Below are 24,661 nucleotides of genomic sequence, written 5' to 3' on the forward strand. Positions count from 1 at the left end.
TGACGTCTGTTTTCTCTCCATGAAGACAAAAGACCACGTGTGCTTTGCCATCCATGTGTATCCCCCATGCCCAGCAAAGTGCATCGGCATGTTGTCTTTCAATAAATACATCATCTAAACCACCGATGAACAAATACAGGCCACCGGCCGGAGTATCCTTTGTGAAATCCACCCCTTTCATTTCAGAATGAAGTTGACTCCATGTCAATCATGTGCTAAACTAGGAAAAGGCTAGATTTAATCCTCTGACCAAAAATTATGGTCCTGCTTTTTTAAAAAAAATTTATCTTTATTGTTGAAAGTATTACAGATGTCCACGTTTTCCCCCCATTGACCCTCTCCAACACCTTCCCAGGTATGATCCTGTTTTAAATTTATTTATTTAACTATCTTTCTTTAATGTTTACATAATAAAAGTAAGGGGGAAAGATAGTTTTTATTAAAGAAGCATACATAGACACAGATTTTCTTATAAATTCACAGGCACTTGTTGAGGGTGGCGGGAATGGCACCAGGTGTCTGACTGGTGGGTGGGGTCAAACCAAACCTGGGTTCAGTAACCTCAGTACTTGGGTTCTGGCTAGGAAAGAATTTAAAGCCAAGAGCCAAACTGTAAGAGAATATTTATTTAGTAAATCACAGAGGTAGAAGTAATTTCTAGAAGAAATGGGCTTAGGAAACAAGTTATAGAGGTAAAGGAAGGGCCCTAGGAACTTGGGAGTGAGGAAGCTAATGGTAAAGTGCCTGGGACAGGGAGGGGCAAGGGAAAGGCAGGAGGATCACACTGGGTCCTGCTCTCCTAAAGGTTTTAAGGGTGGAGGTTTTAGGGATGTTCCAGGGGAAGATCTCAATGGAATATTCAGCAATTTTCCAGGGGTGTCCTTTCAGGGTTGTGGTCTCCACTGATTGATTGGCCAGCATCAGAGCAGGGGGTCATTTTTTAATGTAGCTGGTCCTGATGTCAGCTGTGGCTGGTTTTGTTGCTTATCTGGGCCTGGAGCTGAAATACAACTGAGGCCTAGTGTTATCTCTAGAGAGGAAAGGCAGGGGGTCCAAACTGCAAGACCAGCGATACGCTAGGGGAGGAAAAGGCACCCTGGGGGCGAGGTCCCACTCTATAATTGCTCTGTGCTAGGCACCTGGGTTTTCCATGCATATATGTCTATAAGCAGATGAAAGGAAACAGTCATGTCCATATAGTCACAGTTGTGAACGTTATTTGTGAAAGGTTGATTTTAGTTGTGAACAGTTGGATTAACTGTAATCATTGGATCACAATTCATTATCCTCAGTGTTTATAACCTACCAGCAGAAGAAATCAATCAATTGCCCACCTTTTTTAAGGAGTAGGAAAGAAAATAAAGTCAGAACAGATATTTTGAGAGCCAAAAATAAATAAATAAATATTATGAAAAAACAGGTACAAAGTGATAATAAAAATTCTAAAATGTTAGCTGATAGCGACAATCCTTGGGTCATATTCTTTCAAGATATTTCATTGCTATTTAATTATTCTGATTTGTGAGCTACATAATGGATTAAATTTTTGACCTTTCATTAAATATATTTTTAAAAATTAAGCCTACAAAAGACATTCAGGCATCTTGTCAAAGATACACTACTCTGATATTCTGCCAAATTTGGTTCTATATTAATGCATTTGGAAATTATAAAACTGGCAAGAAACATGTAGGCTGAATGGCTTCCCAATTTAAAAATATACAAATTAAACATTTTTCTAAACATTAAGCAATTTCATGAGGCAGGTGGAAAACAGTTCTTTCTATGCCACATTTTTTTCCCCATGGTTTCTTGTTGAATACCCATATGATCATACATCACTTTGTATGATAGCTTCTACTTTGAATTGCTCTTTTCTTCCTCTTTCAGTTGTCTATTTCTAAATGATGAGGTTGAGGCTTCTTGGCATCATATTTCAAGGGAACAATAAGTGCATCAGGTAAAATAACCCAATTAATTTATTTGAATTTTAGTTGTGAAAGGTTGGATTAACCGTAATCACTGGATCACAATTCATTATCCTCATTGGTTTGGGCATGTCTTTCTTTTAGTTCTTTGTAAATGGAATAAAATTTATATTTATATTTCACATATAAATATCCACAGAGTTAGAAACACATTGTTATTTTCAATAAGTGGACCAACAAGAGTTGTGTCCTTGAACAGAACTTATTTCTTTTTTGCTTGTGTTCAAAGGCAAAATAAGGTGTTACCAAACATATTTGCATTTAATTAGCAGGAGTTGGTACACTGCATATAAATCTGTTTTAATTGGCAGGAGAGCGATTAGAAATTCTTTTTAATTTGAATTTGATTTGAATGCCATTATGTGGTATATACGCTGCAGGTTCATCAAAAAGAACACCCCTTTTCCCATTCTCTGTAACCATCAACCTGATATTCACCTGTGTATGTTTCCTGGCTCTGAAGACATGTGCATTTGACACCCATGTCTAAAGCCTCAAAATTAATATCTGACTACTCCTGGAAACTGGACTTCTACACACAAAATTTTTCTGTGCTGTAAATGGTATAATGCTACTGAAAAAATCCCCAAGGAAAGTTAATTTAATATGGAAGAGAGCAATTCAATCAGAATCAGGAGACTTGGATACTAGTCCTTGTTTTGCTCCTATCTAATTGGTGATCTCAGCAAAGCTTCTCAACTCCTCTGGGACTTCTCTCAGCTCCCTAACCTATCCCACTGTCATTCTACCCAATTTTGCTCAAGTCGGAAACCTAAGAGTTATCATTGGTATCTTTCTATGATCAATTATATTCAAACCATCAGCAAGTCCTATTGATTCCACCTCTAAAACATAGCTTGAACCTAGCTACCTCTCCCCATATGCTCTATAACACCCTCAGTCCAAACTACTATTATCTCTCACCTGGATTAGAGTTATAGCTGCTTTAATAGCGTCCTTGATTCTGCTTTTGCAAATGAAAATTGGATTATTGTGATCTTTCCACTGATTTGACATGAAGGGTGATTCATTCCAAAGAGAACTTTCAACCTTCCTCGCTGAAATTAATCATCATCGTCATGCCTGTATGAGCACAGTGAACAAACACCTTTCACCAGCTTAGGTAGATATAAAGTCTGAATTCTCCAGCCATTTCTCCAAGTAACATTCTACGTCAGCCTGTGGGCTCCTTAATAAATCAGGCTTCAAAGGCAAGGTTGGCAGTAAAAGTGTCTTGTGTGATAGGAAATAAAGGATGAAGTCCAAGCATTTTCTCCACTGATGCTAAATAATAATAATAACAATAATAATAATAATAATAATAAACCAAGATAGTTGAATGCACAATTCACTTTAGACTCAGTAGTTTTAATATACATACACTCCAACCAATGCTCAGAACAAATAGAGTGAGTTGGCTGGTATTGTCTCCATTTTCACATGAGGAAACTGAGTCTCAGAGGAGTTTTTCTGAGTTCAAACAGCTACCGAGTATCTCCAATTGTTATCAATCTTTGAGAATTTAGGCTTGATTTGATTAATTTTCCAGTTTTTAATTTCCAAAACATGTTATCTGTACCTGTTTAATTCTAGAGAATGAAGAAAATGAAAATAACCCCAAATCCCAGAGATTTGTTCTCCCAGTCATTGTTTTTAAAAGCATCACACACACAATTTACATAGTTTAAGCATATACAGTATGATAGCCTGTTTTTTTCACCTTCCATTATGTCCTTTAAATATCTTTTTAAAGCGGTGTTGGTCAATGGTCTTGTACCATTTCCATATGGAGGGGCCATCATTTATCACTGGATATTTAGGCTGTGTCATTTTTTGCCATTATAAATAATGTTGGCATGATCATCTTTCTCCATAAATCACTGTGAGCATGACTTTCAAGGCACCATCTGTTCCTTGGAGTCCCTTAGTTGGTGACACACACCTCGGCTAACTGACATTTGACAGGTGGAACTGAAGCTGTACAGCTAGAACTTGTCAAGAAGACAAATAGAGCGGCAGTGGCTGCCTCACTCCCATAACATAAAATAGATACAGGTCTAATTTCGCAGGCCACTCGTTTGGTTAGGAGCTTGATGCCTCATTGATTCCACAGATGATATATTCCAAAAGAATGAAGGTGACCTCAGAGACAGCCAGCCATTTAGAATCCAATTAATCAAGCTGCAGGGAGGTGGTGTCGGACGCCAACCAGACACACCAGGACCTGTCAGACTCTCGCTCCTCAGAAATGGAACTTAGGAAGGTGTGGATTAGGGTTAGCTCTTGGGTGCTCTTCTGCAAATTGCAGGAGAGACACACTCTTTAAATGGAAGGAATCTTGGTTGTGCGAGTTGCAGGTTTTTGCAGAAAGAGAAAAAACAGTGAAATATTCTAAAATGCAGAGAGCTTTGTTGAAGACTGCCTCAAAGAGGAACTCACTCATAGTCTTAGGATTCTGCTTCAGGGACGTCTGAGATGTAGCGCATGATGATTTATAAAGCTCTTTAAACTTGGGTCTCCTTTATTTTGTCAGTATCTTGCAGAATAAACAAAATTAAAATCCATATTGAAAAAAGGGCCTGAATTGGTTTCCTGTTGCTTAAGAAACAAGCATGAATGCTTCGTATTCATTTCTAGTAGCCTAAGAGAATAAAACTTTTACCTTTGATCTAGAATTTATTTAATCTTCTAGGATAGTGGCGGAGATTTTAGGCTCAAATTTCAGGAATTTAATATGTTTCAGTTTTGCTCTTTGCTTTATGATGATGGTTTTATCACTAGCTCTTAACACTTCTTGTACTAAATTGCTATATTAATATTAATAGTCAACTGTGAAAAATTCAACTGGTAAGTGGTGTATGTAAAGTAACCTAATGCAAACTTTAATGGATTAATGCACTAAAAAAATCCTTAAGGAAGATTTCTACAAGTAAAAGAATAAAATACTTTAAAGCAATGTACTTTAATCAAGCAATATGAATGTGACAGCTCGTATAAGCACTTGATTATATTGTGGGGCACAAAGAGAAAACATTTTCTTTTTTTTCCAATCACAGTGCTATGGATTGAATGTTGCCTGCAAAAAAGGATATGTTAAATAAAGTCCCACCCCTGGGGCCTGTGAATGTGACCCTGTTTAGAAATAGGGTCTTTGCAGTTGTGATCTAAATAAGATCCGGTCATTAGAGTGGGCCTAATCCAACAGGACTGCCATCCCCCTAAGACAGTGGTTCTCAACCTTCTGGCCCTTTAAATACAGTTCCTCATGTTGTGACCCAACCATAAAATGATTTTCGTTGCTACTTCATAACTGTAATGTTGCTACTGTGATGAATCGTAATGTAAATATCTGATATGCAGGATGGTCTTAGGCGACCCCTGTCGTTCTACCGCCAAAGGGGTCGCAACCCAGAGGTTGAGAACCGCTGCTCTAAGACAATGCGAGTGTGGGTGGACAGCCACGCACAGAAGGAAGAGGAAGAGGACAGCCACGTGATGGTGGAGGCAGAGACCGAGTGATGGATGCACCTGCAAGCCAAGGAGTGCCAAGGGTTTCTGACAAACACCAAAAGCCAGGAAAGGCAGGAAGGGTTCTGTCCTACAGGGTCAGGGGGAACTGCTGAGACATTGATTTCAGATTCCTGGCCTCCAGAACCATGAGACAATATATGTTCATTATTTTAAGCCACCCTGTTTGTGGTATCTCTTTATGGCAGCCCTAGCAAACAAACACGGCTTTTCTATGCTCTGCCCAATTCCATTTTTCTCTTGCCTCAAATAAATCTGGGACACATCATGCACATTTCTGGCCAGTTTCTGTTTTTAGAACTTGGGTCAGTTTAAGGCTCCACTCGCATTTCCAATTTACACCTCATCACCTTCCCCGCCTCCAGCATCAATGAGGCATGTGGGTCAGCGGACTTGGGTTAGGGAGGGTTGCTCTGGCAAGTTTCCAAGCCCTCCAGCCTCATGGAAGTGAGGAGGAGGGGCAGGTCTCATTCCAGGACACTGCCCTCCCCTGCAGCTGCTGGGCCTGGTCCTCTGGTGTTGGAAGCAAGGAAGTGGACTCGGCGAGATGCCCGGAGTTGTCTGATGGATAGTCCGTGATGGGTGTCACTTCTGGACTTGTTCTTACTAAATCTAGTTCCATGTTACTGGTGGTCTGTGTGGGTCCTTGGGGGGATGCTTTGCTTTTCTCCTACCCACTCTGCCCCAGAACTTCCTGTGAGAGGCAGCTGAGTCTCCTTCTGGTGTTTTCTATAGGTTCACATCCAAGATTCAGGGTGGCCAGGAGAACCAGAAGAGTTATTTCTTCCCTTCGCCTTGGGACTCAGATGGAGAAAGTGCTGCACCTATCTTTTTCCTTCTCACTCTGCCAAGAGCGCTGGCTGCTCCCCCAAGCATCCTGCACTCAAGATGCTCTGAGCAGGAAGCGGTCTTGAGCACCTGTCAGGGAGAACTCCCCAGTGCGGACCCACGCCTTCCAGGATCTCCTCCGGCAGGCTGCCTCCTAGTACTTGGCACCTTGTAGACATTCAGAACTGTTTGTTGAATGGATGCATGAAGGTTGGTTTTCAAGAATGTGTTTTACACCTGGCCGATGAGGCCCAGTGGCTGAGTGTTGACCTATGAACTGGGGGGTCATGGTTCAATTCTCGGTCAGAGCACATGCCCGGGTTGTGGACTTGATCTCCGGTGTGGGGGCGAGCAGGAGGCAGCTGATCAATGATTCTCTCTCAGCATTGATGTTTCTATCTCGCTCTCCCTCTCCCTTCCTCTCTAAAATCAATGAAAAAAAATTTTTTACAAGTTGTAGATTTCTACGTTTATTGATTCATAGAAGAAAATGATGCATTTGTTCTTATTTCTACTTGTGAGGATGCTTAATATCACAAGCTTCAAAGGTCCTCTGAAATTTCATCATTTTAATACAACATGAACAGATGAGTTTACTAGATTGATATGCAAGGTATTTTCTAGGGATATGCTACAGGGTGTCATGGGCTGGAGGGGAAGCTAAGACAGGAAATACAGGGAGAATAATTATAAGAAACTAATACAAAAGTTTGTCAATAGCTTTTGAGCATGCCAGTCTGCTGTTTGTACCAGATGCCCTTTTGTAGGGGTTATTTTTGGACAGTCACTCTGTTCATTGGTAACTGTGTTAGGCCAAACACTTTCCAGGATGCAGTATTTCCACTTTCCTCTTGGCACATCTTACAGTTCCTACTTCACAGATGTTCACTGTCTTGCTACTCGTCGATGACCCCATTCTGACGCAGTAGAGTTGGTCCCCACCCTTGATGCACTGGTTGGGCAACATGCAGATACACTTGGAAGTAGAGGCTGCAATTAGAGAGAGACAATGTGATCACTACAGTTCTCAGGGTTGGATTTTACCTAACTTGCCCCCAGAGTGGCGAGCTCCTTGGTTAGCAATAATTGAGAACGCTGAAACAAAGGCAATGACCCAATACACTACTGTGGCTGAAGGGCGTGGCCTGCGTGTAAGAGAGAAGAATGCATAGTAAGCCAGTAAGACCAGATGCAGCATTGGGTCATCTCTGACACCTCCTTCTCGCTCACTGTTCCCACACAGTCAGCTCCATCCTGCCAGTCCATTTCCACAGTGTCATCAGTTAGTCCCTTCTGTTCTTTTCTCATCGGCACTGCCCAAGTACATTTAGCTTTACAATTTATTGAGCATGTACTATAAAACCCATTTAATAGGCCGAGCACTTTGCATGCTTTATTTCATTTAATCCTCACAACAAACATGAAATATGTTAGCATACTAATTACACAGATGAGAAAACGGAGCTCAGAGGCGTTAAGTGATTTGTCCATGGTCCCACAATTAGTAAGTGGCGAAGGCAGGTTTTAAAACCTAAATGACTGCTGCTACCATATCTGAGTCAGCCTGAGACCCAGCAGCGATTTCATTAACAGAGCAGCGTTTGCAAGGCAGATGTCAATTTTATCCCGTGTGTCTCAGGTGATGGGAGAAAACAGGGCAAGGAATGGGGAGATATTCAAAGGTTAAGGCTTTCTGCCCTTGGTAGGAACATTTCATGAAAAAGCACACTTTCCCTCCTATGCCTCTGTCAACCCGCTGGAGAAGATTCTAGTTGTGGAAAGTCTTGTCCATTGTCGGGGAGGATGGGGTCTGGTGAAGGACAGGAGGCTGTTCCATCTCCGAAGAGAAAGTCCGTTCCCTGGGCTCCTGGAAAGGCCACAGTCACCACTCAGTCTAGTTACGGCTGAAACGCTCTTAGCAAGGTTGTTTGCAGAGCACCAGTACCAGAGCCCTTTCGCATCACCTTCCTTAATTCATCCTTCAACACTCAGTTCTCATGCTTTCAACCTTATGAAACCCTCCCAGGCCAGAAGATACTGATCTCCCCTACAACTCTCATCGCCTATGGCCTTGCATTAAAATTATTCATGCAAGAATTGGGTAAAGTCATTCCTCCAATTACGGCGAACAGTGCGAGTGTACAAAGGCCTTTTATCTTCAGACATCTCATCGTACTTTGTACAGGGACTTCCTTCTGTTAGATACCAAATGGCTGTTTGCTGACTAAGTCTCCCCCTCTTTTTAGTTAAGGTGGGATTATTTTTGAAGTTCAGGCAAAACACTTAATATGCATAGAAACCGGGCCATTGCAAAATCGTTTGTGTTCTAACTTTTGAAAAGTGAACTTCATGTCACTTTGAAGTTCCATTTTAAACTTTTTCTTGTTTTGTTTTAGAAAGAGAAGGAAATGAGTAGCAAAGTACACAATTTAATCACGGCGGCATTCAGTTCAACTCAGGATTAATCATCTCCCACCTTGCCGTGAGTGGGGTGGGTATAGAATACATGTTTGACTTTCTCTTTCTTTATAAACACTGTGGTTTATACACTGATGCTGGTCTATAGTGTCTTTCGACCCAAATTCTCTGTGACATTGACTTTTGCTTAGCAATTAAAGGGCTGCCAGAGGCAGACCATATCTACTGGGGAGGATGTGCTTCCGTTTTCTGATTGTGTGCAGGACCAAAGAATACTTTAAACAATGTCAATCTCTTCTTAAGAAATATTTATGTTTTAGTGTGATTAACTTGAGCAACATTCATGTATTCAAATATTTTACTGTTCGTTTTTTTCTTGTTTGATAAACTTTGACTCCTGGGGACCGTGGACTTTGGATATATGTACAACAAAGACCTAACAATAAAGACCGGTTTTTATGAAACTGTAAGCTGCAGCTTATTTGTTATTCAGACAAATTTAAAAATAATAATTTGTGGAAAAGTAGCAACCCCCCCCAGTTCTTTGCAATAGCAGAATTTGATAAAGACCTTTTCTCCATGACAGATAAGGAGGGATGAAAGTTAACACTAAACACATCCCTAGCATGCCTGAGCTACCATTTTGATTTGATCTTCTGTCCAAATTCCTTCTATTTTCTGTATGTATTTTTGACAATAATGTTCTTACACTACAAATTTCAAAGAAAATATTTAGGTTTTAAAATGATGTTGCATAACACTGTCAGTTTTTTTCTACCACAAATTATTGTTTCTGAGAGAGATGTCAGTTGGATAATGGTGTTGGTCAGGCAGTGAAAGGATGAATAACAGTGTTCATCTGGAAGATGACTTAATAGTGTTTAGAATTAGGCAGTGTACATATGGGGCCCTGGTTTGCTGTCTCTCACAGTGAATTGCCTTGTTCCAACATGGCTGAAAGGTTGGAAGCCCCAGACACTGACTTCCTGAGTTGCTACCATCAGATGGTCCGTTGACCATGGCTCCAGTGTCTACCCTTTGTTATGAGTACCATCCTGCCACCTCTCCAGGGAGCTGGACCTTGACAACCAGCTTTAAGTAGAACAGGATGAAACCTTATTTAGGAAATAAGCCCTCTCCCCTTTTCTAAGACTGATTTGAAGAACATGGGATTGGAAAGCGAAAGAGGAGTCAATGGGAACAGTAAGGTTTTTCCAAAAGTAAGGTGGTTTTAGTAAAAATTAGATGTAACAATTCAACAAATTTCTATTGCATACTTCATGCCTCATTTTCAAATAAGCCTTTGAAGAGTGACACATGTGATATCTGGATGCCTTTTTGAGTTCTGTTAAATCCTATTCTTCAAATCCTATATTTATGGGTATATTAGAGGCCCGGTGCACGGATTCGTGCACCAGTGGGGTCCCTTGGCTTGGCCTATGGGGATTGGGCCAAAACCAGCTCTCCGACATCCCCCAAGGGGTCCCGGATTGCAAGAGGGCAGTTCTCAGGTGATGCACCCCAGAATTGGGCTCCCTCCTTTCTGGGTCCGGAGTGCAGGTGAAGCAGATTTGGGATGACAATGCCCCAGCAGCAACCTAACTCCCAGCCGATTCCGCGAGGAATCTGGCTCTCTCCTCTACTGGTTGGAGCGTCTGTCCCCTAATGGTCATTGTGCATCATAGCTATCAGGTGACAGCCAAACGGTCAGATGGTCACTTAGGCTTTTATATAGCTCAGGTGGGCTATTTCAGGGACAAACTTCATCTTAGAGCATATGGACTGCTGTGAAATTCTGCTTCCAAGCAATTAACAAATAAAATGGCAATAGTCAATACACTTTAAAGAAAATAGAAATGTAACACCACTTCTTAAACATCAAATTGGCAAAGATATAAAGGAGTGATAACTCCAGGTTTGGTGAGAGTATGGGAGGACAGTCTTTATCATCCATTGTAGATAGGAATACAATATGGTAAAAACATTTCTGGAAAGCAAGTTGATACAAGAAACTTAATAATTTAAAATAATACTTAACTAGAAATTCCATTTTCTATGGTATATCCTAAGAAAATAATTTAACATTATAGATTTATCTGTGATAGATTTGTTTATCACAGCACTGTTTGTAATAGCAAAACATTGGGAAAAACCTAAATGCCTAACAGAAGATTGGTTAAATGAATCGCAAAATGTCCATATAGGCTTTTGCAGACATTAAAAATTATGTGGCAGAATAATATATGATGACATGGAAATAGTTTTGTAAGTGAAAAGCAGCAATATATAAAATAAGATTTAGAGTATGATCTTTTTTTTGGTAAATTTGTAATATAATCAGGGCAACCCCTGGAGAAAAATTTTTTATGGAATGCTTCTCTGTATAAATGATTAAAGTCACTCCAAATTCGAGTGTCAGCACCATACCAGCAGTCCATTTCCAAGCACTCTTGAGAGAGACTACCCTGCTGGTCATCAGCCTGCTCTGGGAATGGGTTTAGCTTTGAACCAGAGATGACTCTATAGTCTGGGAACATCTGGTTGACCCCATTCATGGTGGAAGGGAGGGTCAGAGAAACAGTGCCTGAGTCTATGAGGGTCCCTGTCTGGGTTCAGGGTGTCCTGCCCGAATAATACAGCCAGCCTTGGCTGGTTCCAGGCACTACAATTGGACATAAAAAATTTGAGGAATCTGCTTCAGCAATTGGTGTCCACGAGGAGCCCAGTCCAGGCACGGAGCACTCTACCTCTACTGGCCCCAGCTGGTCCCAAACGCCAAAGGAAATCTTAGACAATTCAGATGCACGCCCTCTAAAGCTGGGAGAGGGGAAGGGTGCCTGAAGCACGAAATCAGGATGTATACTCTTCTCACTGGGGTCTGAGGGTGGTGCTGATTATACATGCATAGAAAAAAGATGAGAAAGATTTACACCAGAACTGTTAAAGCAGTTATTTCTAATAGTGGGTGGGTTATGTTTTTCTTTTCGGTTTAAGTCACTTTATAAATATTTTTACAATAAAATGGAATGCTTTCTGATTAAGGCAAGGTTCATTTTAAGAGAGAGTGTATGAATGTAAACAAGATATACCAGCTGAGATGAAGTTTAGGTGAGAGCATTTCTAGTATGTGGTCACCACTGGCACTTACCTGAACATTTTTCCCAGTCGTAGCAGGTGTCATAGCCACAGGCTTCTCTCTTGGTGCTGTTGAATGAAAGCTTTGTTCTTTCAAGACCCCATTCTAACTGTGGACCGTCTTGGCAGGAACCAATATGTAGAAAATGGAATTGCTGGTTATTTAAACATTTCTTGGCCATAAAGTTGCAAGCTGGTGAAGTAAAGTGACTGTTGGAGTCCGAGTCAAACACACAGAGATCTTCTGAATATTGGCTGCCCGAGAGAGGAAAGCAAGCATTTACACACGAAGACCAGAAGACAAGAAATGGCATCCAGCCAATTTAACATGTTAACTTACTACCCAGGTATCTTTCCCCTGCTCTCCCCACCCTCCAATTTCTCTTCTTTTCATCCCCTTGCATGCTCTGGGATTCATTTTTCAAAAATTTCATCTTAATCTTGGTATTACTCTCAACTGCCTTTGAATTAAGTGAATTTTAAATTCTTAAAAAGATCTTCCATATTTTTATTCAAATCCACTTGCCTTTCTGGAATTATTTTTCCATCCCCTTAATCCTTCTATATCACCAGAAAGTTGTATTGATCATTTTCTAAATTGGTAAGATTATTCTCCCTTTGCTGTCATCCCGTGCCTTGCTCAATCAGCATTGTGTTGTCTCTCCTCTCTGCCCATCTGTGTCCAGCTCAATTCCTGCTTATACTTTGAAACTAACCCTGATTGACCTAGCCCATGATAGTCCATTGTACCTCTTCTGAGCTCAGTAACACTCATTAATTCCAACACCAGAATCGTATATCATTACATGGCTTTGCAGGTGGGTTTGTATTATGATTAAGAGCATGCACTTTTGCCCTGACTAGTTTGGCTCAGTGGATAGAGCATCGGTCTGCAGACTGAAGGGTCCCAGGTTCGATTCTGGTCAAGGGCATATACCATGGTTGCAGGCACATCCCCAGTAAAGGGTGTGCAGGAAGAAGCTGATTGATGTTTCTAACTCTCTTTCCCTTCCTCTCTGTAAAAAATGAATAAAGTATATTTTTAAAAAAAGAGCATGCACTTTTAAGTTATTCTTTGTTAACTTGCGTAATCTCTCCAAATAGGTGATGGATCCTGCTACTGAGAAGTAACCAGTGGCCATAGCCCTTGTCTCACTGAGAGGTCAAGAACCCCTTGGTCACACCAAATCTGAGCCTCTATTCTGAGGTCAATTTTAGAATTAACAGTCAGTTCACCAGCACGTAAGACTGTTTCTAGGAACTAGAGTCCCTAGCTGAGAAGAAAAGGCCACTCACTAAGTTCGGAACAACTAGGCTTGGCCCAGCCACTCCATAGACACCCTCAATGCCATAGAAAAGAGAACTGAGACCACAGAGGCTAGAGAGGTAGGGAAGAACTTCAGACAGTTCCAGAGGACAGTCTGTACTCTCATGGTTTGGTATTGCAAAATAGAGAAAGAAGTTTCCCCTGGATTCAATGGGCAGTATGAATGCTTCAAGTACTACCCAGAGGGGACTCCAGCAGCGAGAAGCTGCGTGGTGGACCACTGTGGTGGACACTGAGGAGGGTAGATAGAGCCACCTTTGGGCTGAATTATACAGAAAAAGATGCTGTAGTGTTTGAATGAATGAATGAATGAATGAATGAATAAGCATTTGTGCACCTACAGCACAGAGGAACATGAGAGCTATTCAGTGTTTAAAGTGTAACAGTTGGGCACGGTCTGTTGGCTTCTTACCCCAGCATTCATTCTTTCTCCTCCCCAGTGATCTAACTTTATTAAAAAACGCCTGTGCATCCAGCCAAAGAACGGCATTTCCAGCCTCCCTTGCAGAGCCATGTGGCCACGTAAATAGGAGATTAAGGAGATGAAATCGAATGATGGGTCTTTCAGGAACTCTCCTTAAGAGGAGAGGGTGTGTGTGTTTTCAGCTTTCCTTTGGTCCTGTTCCAGCAGAGCAACTAGGACCATGAGGCAGCTTGAGGAGGGCAGAGCAGAGAGAGGAGGGACCTCGGTGCTATATGAAATAGGCAAGTCATCGCACTGGCCCTAGATCGCCTACCTCTGGATTTATTGTGTGAGATAGAGAAACAAAATTTTATCTGAAACCAATGCTACTTTGGATTAATTTCAGCTGAAAGTAGATCTTCAATCAAAGTGACCTTGACACTCCTTGACACTGGTGTTTTTTTTCATGCAAAGAAAAGACAGTTATAACAACAAAGAGGAGATAGCTAACTATTTGTGGCAGTCACAGGAAGATATATAATGTTTATGCTCTGCCCCTACATGAAAAAATAGACTGACAAAGGTGTGTGTGTGTGTGTGTGTGTGTGTGTGTGTGTGTGTGAGTGTGAACTCCATGCTCACAACACTTTCTCTACTCTAAGCTTTTGGAGTCAAAACTTTGCCCTATACTTCGGGAAAGAGGAAAGCTTTGAGATAGATAACTGAATATGAAGTTTAAAAATAGACAAGAATAAGTATTTATAATAAAAATGAGACTGTTTTAATAAACAAAAGCCATGAAAACTTGGGAACTGGGCTGAGAGATGACGAGAAAGCTTGTAACCAGTAGGAAAGGAGGAATTCAGCTGAGCACAGGGGGGAATTATTTGAAAAATTAATGTTTCATGTTTGTGCTTCAAGAAGCTCATCAAGATGGCTATACTAGCCTGGCCTTCCCAATTCCCAAACATGCTTCACAGAGCACCTCTGTTTTTTTTTTTTTGAATGGTTTTTCTTTCTTTTTTTTATTATTGATTTTTTACAGAGAGGAAGGGAGAGGGATAGAGAGTTAGAAACATCAATAAGAGAGAAACATCGATCAGCAGCCTCCTGCACACCCCTCACTGGGGATGTGCCCACAACCAAGGTACATGCCCTTGACTGGAATCGAACCTGGGACCCTTCAGTCTGCAGGCCGATGCTCTATCCACTGAGCCAAACCAGTTAGGGCCATAGAGCACCTCTTACCTACAGTCTTCTTCTGGAGACATACAGATGCATTCAGATCCCGATTCCTTTTGTCCTAGTTGACAACGGCCCTTTAATTTGCCCAGAAAATCTGAAAGAAGAGAAAAAGGATTGAAGTCCAGTGCACAGAATAGATTCCAAGTGAAAACTTGAATTTAGGAGCAAAGGCAATGGTTAAAGATTCTCATTTATCTCTTACAGTTAGAACATTCATTTTAGCTTTTCCACATAAGCTGTCATGAAATATTCCATCGCAAAGGTCCTTTCTAGCTCTCATGGGCAGTCATTTTCCAACCTAAAATTGCTGTTAAGTTCAGATAACTAAAGAAAATGGAATTGGTGAGATTTCTGTTCAGTTGTTTCTTAAATATTTATTGAGAAACGATGGTATTCCCAGCACCGCATTAGGTTTTGAAGGTAGTTATTGAGCAAAATTTGACCCAGATCATCTGCTCACAGAGCTTATAGTCTTATGGAGGCAGATAAACATGAATCAAACAAACACATTAATACAAATAGAATTGCCGTCCTTCTTAGTTCTATTAAAGAGAAAGCATATAAACAAGGAAACTGATGTAGCTGGGAAGATTAGAAATGGTGAAATGAAAAGAGAAAAGGGGAAGGAAACATCAGGCATGAAAGTGCTAAAAAGTGAGGCAGCATGTGACTTTCCTGGAACTGAAGACCAGGGCAATTGAAGTGCACAAAACAAGCGCATGGAACACGGATGGCTATAGAAGGACTTTCATCCTTACTTTATAAGCAGTGAAAAGTCTTTGATGGGTTTTAAGCAGCAGTGGTGTGACAAAATAATTCCCTGATCTGGATGTTGGAAAAGAAATTAATTCTGGCTTCAGTGAGGGGAGTGGTCAAGAGAGCTGTGGATAGACAATGTAGGGGGTTATTGTAGTAGTTCAGGTGAAAGAAGTTGGTGATTTTGATCAAAGTCCCCAAGGTAGAAATGGAGAGAAGTGGATGCTTGAGGCATAGTTGGCAGATAAAATAAATGACTCATTGAAAATAAAAAGTGGTTGTACATCAGAAACTTGGTGAATAAATGTGTATTCCTATGTTTCAAGTTAAAATAAAATGCTTAAATGATTAAAAAATAGTAGGTACTGCTTTTTAAATGACTCTTTACTTTAACCAAATGTTCAGTTAGCTATCAATTCTGATTTTATGAGTGAGCTTGCACTCCCTCAAAATGTTGAAGTATATTGAAAAAGAAACATAACCTCAATCTCTAAAATTTAAAGATATCCACTTGGCCAATAACTTCTCATTTCTGCCTGACCTCCTCCTCTACACAACCTGCTTTGCCCTCCCAGAACACACTCAAGAAATAGCAGCATGGTAGATGCTATGCTACCAACTTTGGGAGACCCCTCCCCTAGGCACACACATATATTTAATGTGTATACATACACACATGTGTGTAGATGAGAGAAAAGGGAATCCTGAGCTGCTACTCACCATTTTCACAGGTGAGCGAGTTTGAAATGGGTGGTGTCCAGGAATCCTCAGTGCATGTGTACCTTGATGGCCCAGAAACCACAAAGCCTTTGGGACAGGTTAGCTCAATGGATTTTCCAATTTCATACGATCTCTCAAACGGTGAGATCGTCAGAACTTCCTGCACAACTGGTTTAAGGCACTGGGTCACTGCGGCAGAAAAATTTTAGAGGCGTCAGTGGAGCAGAATACAAACCAGATGTGGGCCGATTTTATACAACCCAAGAGGTGATTTTAATATGATTCATCCCATTCGCTGTTTTAATGGCCCCTTGTCATCAGAGAACCTGGGGGTTGGCCCCAGGACTACCCCGAGAGCCTTCCTTTAGCTCCATCGTCTGAGGTTCCCTTCTAAGACAGGTTCCAGGCACTTCCCTTTCATTATATTACAGGACCCTCTTCTTCTTTGCCGGTGACCAATTCCAGCATGTCATAATTTCAAGAGCTTCATCAAAAGGTTGATGAGACTTGGGGACTCAACAGGGTTGAGTCACACATGTAGTCACCTGTTGGGAATGGCTAAAGGCATTTCCCCAAACCTGAATAGGATGCATTAAATTGATTGTGGCTGCCAGACAGCTAAAAGGCATCTTAATCTACATGTTATTGCCTCCTACTGGCCAAACACCTGAACAGCCGTAGGCTAATTCCCTCATTCTGACAATAGACTCTGTACCAAACCCTGACCCTTTGAAGTGTATATCTCTGCCTCGCCTCAGGACAAGTTGTGTTAATAAAAATCATGGGGTCCTGGGGACGGAGAGAACCTAAGACCTTAGACTTAAGATCTTGGATCTTAGCTCCTTTAGCTAAGCTCCTCTGACCCCCAATGCCTTTCAAAATTATATTTTGTCTCCGGACTCTTTATTAGTCCCTGGATTCCTATGTAATCTAAACACGGCCTTCTCCAGATTCCTGAACCCTTCTTGATGCTGGGACAAGAACCCCGGCACTTCTTCCCTCTCCTTTGCCCAAAAGGAAGTTGCCACATTGTGAGCGATAGAGGCAGGACATTCTAACCGATGCTGCTCTCAATGCTGCCTCACGGGGACCCATGATAGCTCTTCGGAGTCCCCCTGTGAGCCTTGTCTGATCCTCATTTTGACTTTACTGGAGCACAGCTATGTGTGGAGCCTTCAAACTCCTCCTCAGGAAAGGATGGGAAGTGCTCCAAGGAGGAAACTGCCTTTCCCATGCAGCTCCATCGCCGATACACTAAGGGTGTAAGTAGCATCTTCCCAGGACCCATCCATCTGCATCAATTTGGACATCAGACTAGGCAGCTGTCTGTGGTTAGAAGCAGTGAGCAGACCTCCCGGCTTCTCTTTAAGCACGTGTTTCGCCATCCTGTGTGTATGAGGCCAACACACAGGGCCAGAACTGAAACCTGAAGATGCTTTGAAATCTAATGTTAGCAGATGCGTCCTATTTTCTGCTTCACTAAACCTTTTCACCAGAGTTATTAGAAAGCAGTAAAATGTCCTGGTCTATGGTGACTTTGCTTTGTTTATTTTGGGTGCATTTATTCTTTAGAGTGGTCACGAGAAAAGGCGGGCCTCACGCTGGCATTCCACATCGAGCTGTCTCCAGGTCCTGTCTGGCAAGCAGCTGAAGTACTGGTACCCAACCAGCTTGAATCCGGTGTAGCATGCGATTTCAGCATCTTCCCCAACGGAGTACAGTTTCTTCTCATTCTAGAATTAACACCGAAACCGGCACATTATTAGCGCTATGAATAAGACTTCTCAGCACCTCGGGGGCATCTGGTTTCTTTCGATTCCTTCACTCCTGTATCAACTCAGTTACAGAGTCCTTTCAATGTCACCTTTTAAATCTCTCCCCAAGTCCCCCTTTCCTTTGCCATCACCACTGCCTTTGTTTATGGCATTTATAATCTCTTACAAGGACAACTTTCTAACTGGTCCCTTTTCCACGTGTGTGTGTGTGTGTGTGTGTGTGTGTGTGAGAGAGAGAGAGAGAGAGAGAGAGAGAGAGAGAGAGAGAGAGAGAGTCTTACTTGGTTTGGAATATTACCCTCCTCACCTCTTGCCATTTCTTCCTGTAAAACCTGTCTTCTAGCAAAACAAAACACCTGCCGTTCTTTGAATATAACATGTATTCTCTTTCATGTCTCTGTGTCTTTACCTGGCTGCCTGGCTAATTCCTCTCTATGCCCAACACTTTCTTCCCTTCTCTCAAGACCCAACTCAAGTAGAAAGTCCTCTGTGCAAAGGTCCTGCATGTCCCAGCTTCACGAGGAGCACACCTTTCAGTCCTTGGGGAAACATGCACAAAGCTCTATTTTCATAGTGTCATCACTTTTATCAGCGCCACCCAGACCCCGAGTGGCCCTTCCTCGACCAGATCTCCATCTTCCAATCATAATTAAATAGGGGCAGGTTCTTACCAGCCACCCCAACCCTCATGATGCTCCAGTTCCATTCTCCACCCACATAAATGCACTGGTAGCATATCAATTGGTGGAACCAAGTAACACAAGAAGACTGCTATCCTTTGGTCTAACAATCAGGTGTAAAGGCATCTCCAGGGAATTCAGGTGGAAGAATGGCAAAGTGTTTCTAAATATCACTTTTTTCACTTTTTGAGTCAACAGAAGATTATTAAACTAGGAACACAATAACTCTAACTTTTGAAAAAGCATACCTTTTAAGTTCTATCTCTCTCTTTTTTTTAAACTCCAAACCTGAAGGGAAGGTCAGGATGCTTACTCGGATAAATCCATTTTCCGGAGGAACTGGCCGAGGACACCCTGTGTCTGATTCTAGGTCAGGGAGGTCTGTTTCTTTCCTATATTCATCGTCATTGATGCATGCTTGCCCACTAAAAGGGAACAATACATATGTGCATATAATAAACATGTATATACATACACACATATATTTAATGTATATTTATGCATAGAGTGGTATATATATATATTCACACACACACACTAATAAAAGGATAATATGCTAATTAGACCTTCTGGGAGACCAGCCAGGGAGGGCAGTTGGGGGCCAGCAGACCAGCTGGGGAGGGCAGTTGGGGGCGAGCAGGCCGGCAGGCAGAGTGGTTAGGGGTGATCGGGCAGGCAGGCAGGTGAGTGGTTAGGAGCCAGTGGTCCCATATTGGGAGAAGGATGTCCGACTGCTGGTTTAGGCCCGATCCCTGTGGGCTCCAAAAACAATTAAGACAAAACTGGCAATTGGACATCCCCCGAGGGGTTCCAGATTGGAGAGGGTGCAGGCCGGGCTGAGGGACACGCCCCTCCCGTGCACAAAATTTGTGCATCGGGCCACTAGTATGCATGTGTGTGTGTGTGTGTGTGTGTGTGTGTGTGTATGAAAAGGGTCACAGCAGGTAAAATGCCTCACTAATATGCTGTGTTGGAAGAGGGAAGATTCTAGTTCTTTCTTTGCTTAGCAGGAAGGTAATCATGCCTTCACTGTGCTGGGGATCCCTGGCCCACCCCTCCAACCTCCTTACTCGTTCTGCATGATTGAGATGGAGCAGTGCTCCTCTTGCCGACTCTCCCCCTCGCAGGGCTTCCCTCCTAGCAGCGGGCTGGGGTTGTTGCACACTCGGGTTCTTGATCTCTTGTAGGTGACGTCGCACTGGCTCCAGGAAGACCAGCAGCCCCAGTTCCCATCCACCGCATCTGGAAGGCAGGCAGACCCGCCCACGGTGATGGTGAACCCCAGGGAACGCGGGCTTCGGAGCCAGGCCAACCTGGTTTCCCACTTTTCTGCTGTGTGGTCCTTTGTGGAATATCACAGAGTTGTTGTGAGGTTAAGAGGAAGTTAGGGCCTGACCCACCACCTGATTTCCTTTCCCGGTCCCCACGGCTGGATAAAATGGCCACAGTTGTGAATCATTTTCAACGACCTGCAACCTACCTCACACATAGGTATATGCGTACATACAAGTATAAATACAAACTTCTTCTGAGTGGAATATATATCAAACCGTGTGTTTACAGGTAATGGAATATTTTCCTACTCCTATGACACATCCCCCTTCTAAGGAGGATCAGGTAACCTTGAACATTACTTAGCCCTGAATGAAAACTTCAGCTATGGTTTAATTTATCCCTATTACAAAGCTGTCTTCATTCTACATTACAACACACAAAAGCTTATCACACACATTGTATTTTCTATTATTTTCTATTATTTTATTTATGCCATATTACAGGCATTGTGCTGTGCATCCTTTATGTGTATATTAATCTTTGGATACAAGCTGACATTATCCCCATTCTCTGGATGAACAGATGGAGGCACAGAGAGGCCAGGCGACTTCCCCAAGGCCACAGAGCTGGTAGGTCATGATAGGCTCCCCCCAGGGCTGTTGGACTTTGGAGTCGAACTTTTTACAGGCTTATCTTCCTTGTGAGTTTGCGTAAGGTGGGAGGTGCTAATGGAAGTTGGTCTGTTTTCAGTGACCCGCCTAGCCTCCCTCAGGATGAGTTCCTGACACTTACCCGATTTAAAGTCCGGGGCGCGCCTCTCGCAGTTCTCTCCGTAGGTGCCGCTCTGGCACACGCACACGCATTCGGTCCCCGAGAGAGTGGGGCGGCCGTTGTTAGGACACGGAGCGCACTGGCAAGGGTCAAACTTGGCTGCGTATTCCTGGAAAGCTCTCCTGAGGTTGTTCCTTCGTGTCACCGCACAGGAGATGTTTCTCACCAAGTCCGTGATGGGAGCGAGCTAGAGAGGGGGTCTAGTCATGGTCACGTCCCTTTGCCTAGGTAGCCATCACCGCCCAGTTCCCAAGGAATGGGAAATCCCACCCGTCACGGGGGTTATTGCAGAATATAGTATCTATGCCAGTTGCACCCGTGGAGAAAGGGATGAGTTTCTTTCCGTTTCTTTCTCACAGCCGCTCTCAGCAAGATTCGCTTGCTTCTGTTGTCCCTAAAGTATGGCAGGTGTGATGTGCCTGGAGCTTAGGTTCCCTGGAAATTCTGCTCTGGAGATGTCCCTTACCTGGACCTGCATCATGTTACGTGTTAAGCGTCAAATGCACGCATCAAAATACTGAGCTAGGTGAGCAGGAGCGAGGCAGCGCAGGAATGTTCTGCGGACAGCTCACTGAGTTTGACCCCAGGTGAAAGGTCCAGAGGATGAAGAGAGCCTCCCTCGGTTCTTTGTGCTCCCAGGGGCAAGACTGGCGTTTGGGGGAACGAGAGGAGAAAGTGTAGAATGGGAGAAAACGGAGAAATGAACTCACTGATAGGATGAGTAAAGAGTTGCAGCAAGAAATAACGGGGCTTGCACAAAACCAGGGCTCATCTTATTAACATTTTAAAACCCCAAAGGGATGACTATTTGGTGCCAGGGGTGACTCACAAGTGCCCAGGCGGGTGGCTGGATCTCACTTTCCTACCACAACCCGGAGAGCGTGCCGCATCATCAGGCTGCGTGCGCACTAATCTACGTTCATAGTGACTGCACTCCTGCCGTCATTTGAACCAAATGAGCAGGACAGCCTGTGAGTGGGCATTTTAAAATGTGCTTATGTTTTAGGCAAACACTGGTTCCAAGTGGACTAGGACTGATATGTGGGCAAAGTGTTCCATGAATAATAAAAATCACCTTCTTATGTAATGACAACAAATAGAAGACTGGTACATTTAATCAAAGTTTATAGAACCAGAGAGCCCCATGGACATAAAATCCCACTTATCCCACAGAGCTATCTGTGAAGGCTTAGGAGAGCTCACCAAATAGAGAGTTGCAAGAAATTACAGAGACCAAATTTTTTGCACACCTTGGAGAGATGAAGAATACTACTCAAGGCAAGTTTGAGCAGTTTTATTCACTAAATCCCCTTTCCTGATATTCTACGTATGCCTCAAATTCTAACTATGTATTAGCGAATGCCTGCTTGAATAGCAAAAGCAATAGACGTGTAATTTCACATTGAAAACGAGGCCCATTGTGCATGCACAATAAAGAAAGACATTTCCTTTATCATCTCGGAGCAAAATGGAAAAGGCGTTGTATGGCAATTCCTTTGGGCTGCCAGAGAACTACTTCAGCTCTCTCACCCATCATACTTTTCATTCTTACCTTAAAGTCAATCACAACAGGATTGTCCTTCAGCGATTCTACCCACTGAGAAAAGACATTCTCGTCAGGGCCCGAGGTCCCCTTCTCCCACACCAAAGCCGCGGAGTACTCAGTCCTCCCGCCTTGAACCAGCGAGATGGCTTTCTCTGCTCCCTGCATCATCGAACCTGCAAGGTGTTTTAAAAATAATTATTCATTTAATTTTATTGCAAATTCAACCTTTAAAGAAAAGCCTGTTTGCACAGAAGTGGATGGTAGAGGCATGTAGCTCCATTAAGTAAGCTAAGTGAAGAGCGAGAGAGCACCGCTCCTCATCCCCATCGGCAGTTCATGAATAGCAGTGCCAACAGTGCCAACAGCTGCCGTGTATTAAGCAGCTTGTATATAATAAGCTGCACACATTATCTCGTGCAGTGCTCAAAACAATCCTGAGAAATAGGTGCTATTGTAAACCTGGACAATAAAGCTGGAAGTGCATTGGCCCCCAAAGTGTGGTTACTAGGGAGGACTGGGGGGCTGGGGTGCAAATGCAGCCCAAGTCCTGACTACTCTGCTCCCTGCTCTCTGATGTCAACCCCCCACTTTTGATACGTATATGTCTGGCCCTGGGATGATATAGACCACTGGCTCCTGTTTTCCAATGTGTTGACGGCCACACTGGAGACTTCCGGCTACAGAACAAAGTGATAGAGTGCTTTTAAGCGTAAAGACAGGAGTAAAAGCACAACTAACCAAAGGAAAAGAAAAAGAAATTAAACTTCAAGTGACAATGTTTCTTTAGAGGCGATGATATTTACTATACATAGCACAGATTTCTATATAAATTTGCAAAACAATCTCTATTAACTAATGGTGTCTCTAACTAATAAGAATCAGAACTGAGGAATAGGAAATTGTAGAAAGAAATACAATCAAATGAAAAGGAGGCCTGTGATATGGGTGAGAATTAATGCCATTAATTTGATGTCGATTCTTCAGGACCAGGAAGGATTAGCCTTGCCCCTACTGTAAACAGTCTAGAATGACTAGAACTATGGGGGAAATACTCTCCCTATGAAGAGTAGTCTGATCTTTTTCAAAGTGAGGCATGTGAAATAATACAGAAGGGTATAAAAAAAAGAAAATTTTAAAAATTTTTGTATTTATTTTCTATATAAAGAATGGTTAAGAAATCAGTATTTGCCAATATATCTTATACCAATTGACACTGACAAAATATAATTGTCTGAAAATAAAATTAATAAAGTTAATTGCATGCAGAAAATATTTAAAGTAATACCTAATAAATGCAGAGAAAAACACCCAAACCTTAATAATTATTACACAAAAACCTAATGGAAATGGAATGACGAATAGAATTTAAGATGTGGGAATTAGTGTCCTTAAAAATAGGCAATTATATTTTGTCTTTGCAGTGTGTCATTTGTTTCAAACTACAATGGTGATAGTTTTCAGTGTTTGTCTTTGTACCTTAGTTTTGAAATCTCCCTTTTCAGTCAATTCTTATATTTAGTCTTTTTTGTCTCTGATCTCTTAATTTATTGAATTTACATTCTGATTAAGTTATTCCATTGCATGAAAAACTGGCATGGAAACTGCTTCCCTCTTCTACTGGGTTATGCATGCTGCTCTCCTTTTCCCTCTTTTTTCTTTTCTTCTGATATAATACGAATGCATGGTTGTCAAACCAGTTCTCATTTTGCTCATGCTTCACATGGGCATCTGCAAGGAGACCATCTATACGCTGATATTTTAAACTATCTAGTTATGATAGTACATATTATATTTTTATTTGTTCCCTATCTGTCTCCCCATAAGAAGATAAGCTTCACCTTTTGGAAGTTTCTGTGATTTTGCTTCCCCTTGTCCTGAGCGGAATGAGTTGCAACCTGCCAGGGGAAGTAAGGGAACTGGGAACTTTACGTGGAGAAACGGGTTCTTTACAATGGCACGGCACAGAAGAGAGCATGCCTGAGTCAGGGGACTGCCCACACTTCAGCTAGTCAAAGACAAAGTGGCAGGGACTTCCCTTTCAGGTTTTGTGAAAGCATGACATGTTTAAGGCGTGAGAGCTTCAAGGTAAGAATTGCCTCAGAGAAGACTCCTCTCAGAAAATGTGTGGACAGACTGAAAGAAGGCAAGGCTAGAGGCCAGGGGCCAGTTAGGAGGCTTCTGTGGTGATCCAGGTAGGAAACGAATG

At 42.3% G+C, this 24,661-nt stretch overlaps 1 protein-coding gene across 1 annotated transcript in view; it reads right to left on the bottom strand.

The window, feature by feature from the left end:
- Positions 1-6,965: 6,965 nt before the first annotated feature.
- Positions 6,966-24,661, bottom strand: part of C6 (complement C6) — a 41,470-nt gene continuing 23,774 nt past the window's right edge. The window contains exons 9-17 of the mRNA XM_023755057.1: positions 22,462-22,628; positions 20,871-21,096; positions 19,874-20,045; positions 19,117-19,228; positions 17,949-18,081; positions 16,349-16,537; positions 14,876-14,966; positions 11,911-12,152; positions 6,966-7,334 (exon numbers count right to left, since the gene is read on the bottom strand). Coding sequence (XP_023610825.1) covers positions 7,153-7,334; positions 11,911-12,152; positions 14,876-14,966; positions 16,349-16,537; positions 17,949-18,081; positions 19,117-19,228; positions 19,874-20,045; positions 20,871-21,096; positions 22,462-22,628 — 1,514 coding nt within the window. The 3' untranslated portion in view covers positions 6,966-7,152. The remainder of the gene's footprint in view (positions 7,335-11,910; positions 12,153-14,875; positions 14,967-16,348; positions 16,538-17,948; positions 18,082-19,116; positions 19,229-19,873; positions 20,046-20,870; positions 21,097-22,461; positions 22,629-24,661) is intronic.

The sequence above is a fragment of the Myotis lucifugus genome, unplaced genomic scaffold (genome assembly GCF_000147115.1).
Source record: "Myotis lucifugus unplaced genomic scaffold, Myoluc2.0 scaffold_68, whole genome shotgun sequence".
Classification (NCBI taxonomy): Eukaryota; Metazoa; Chordata; class Mammalia; order Chiroptera; family Vespertilionidae; genus Myotis; species Myotis lucifugus.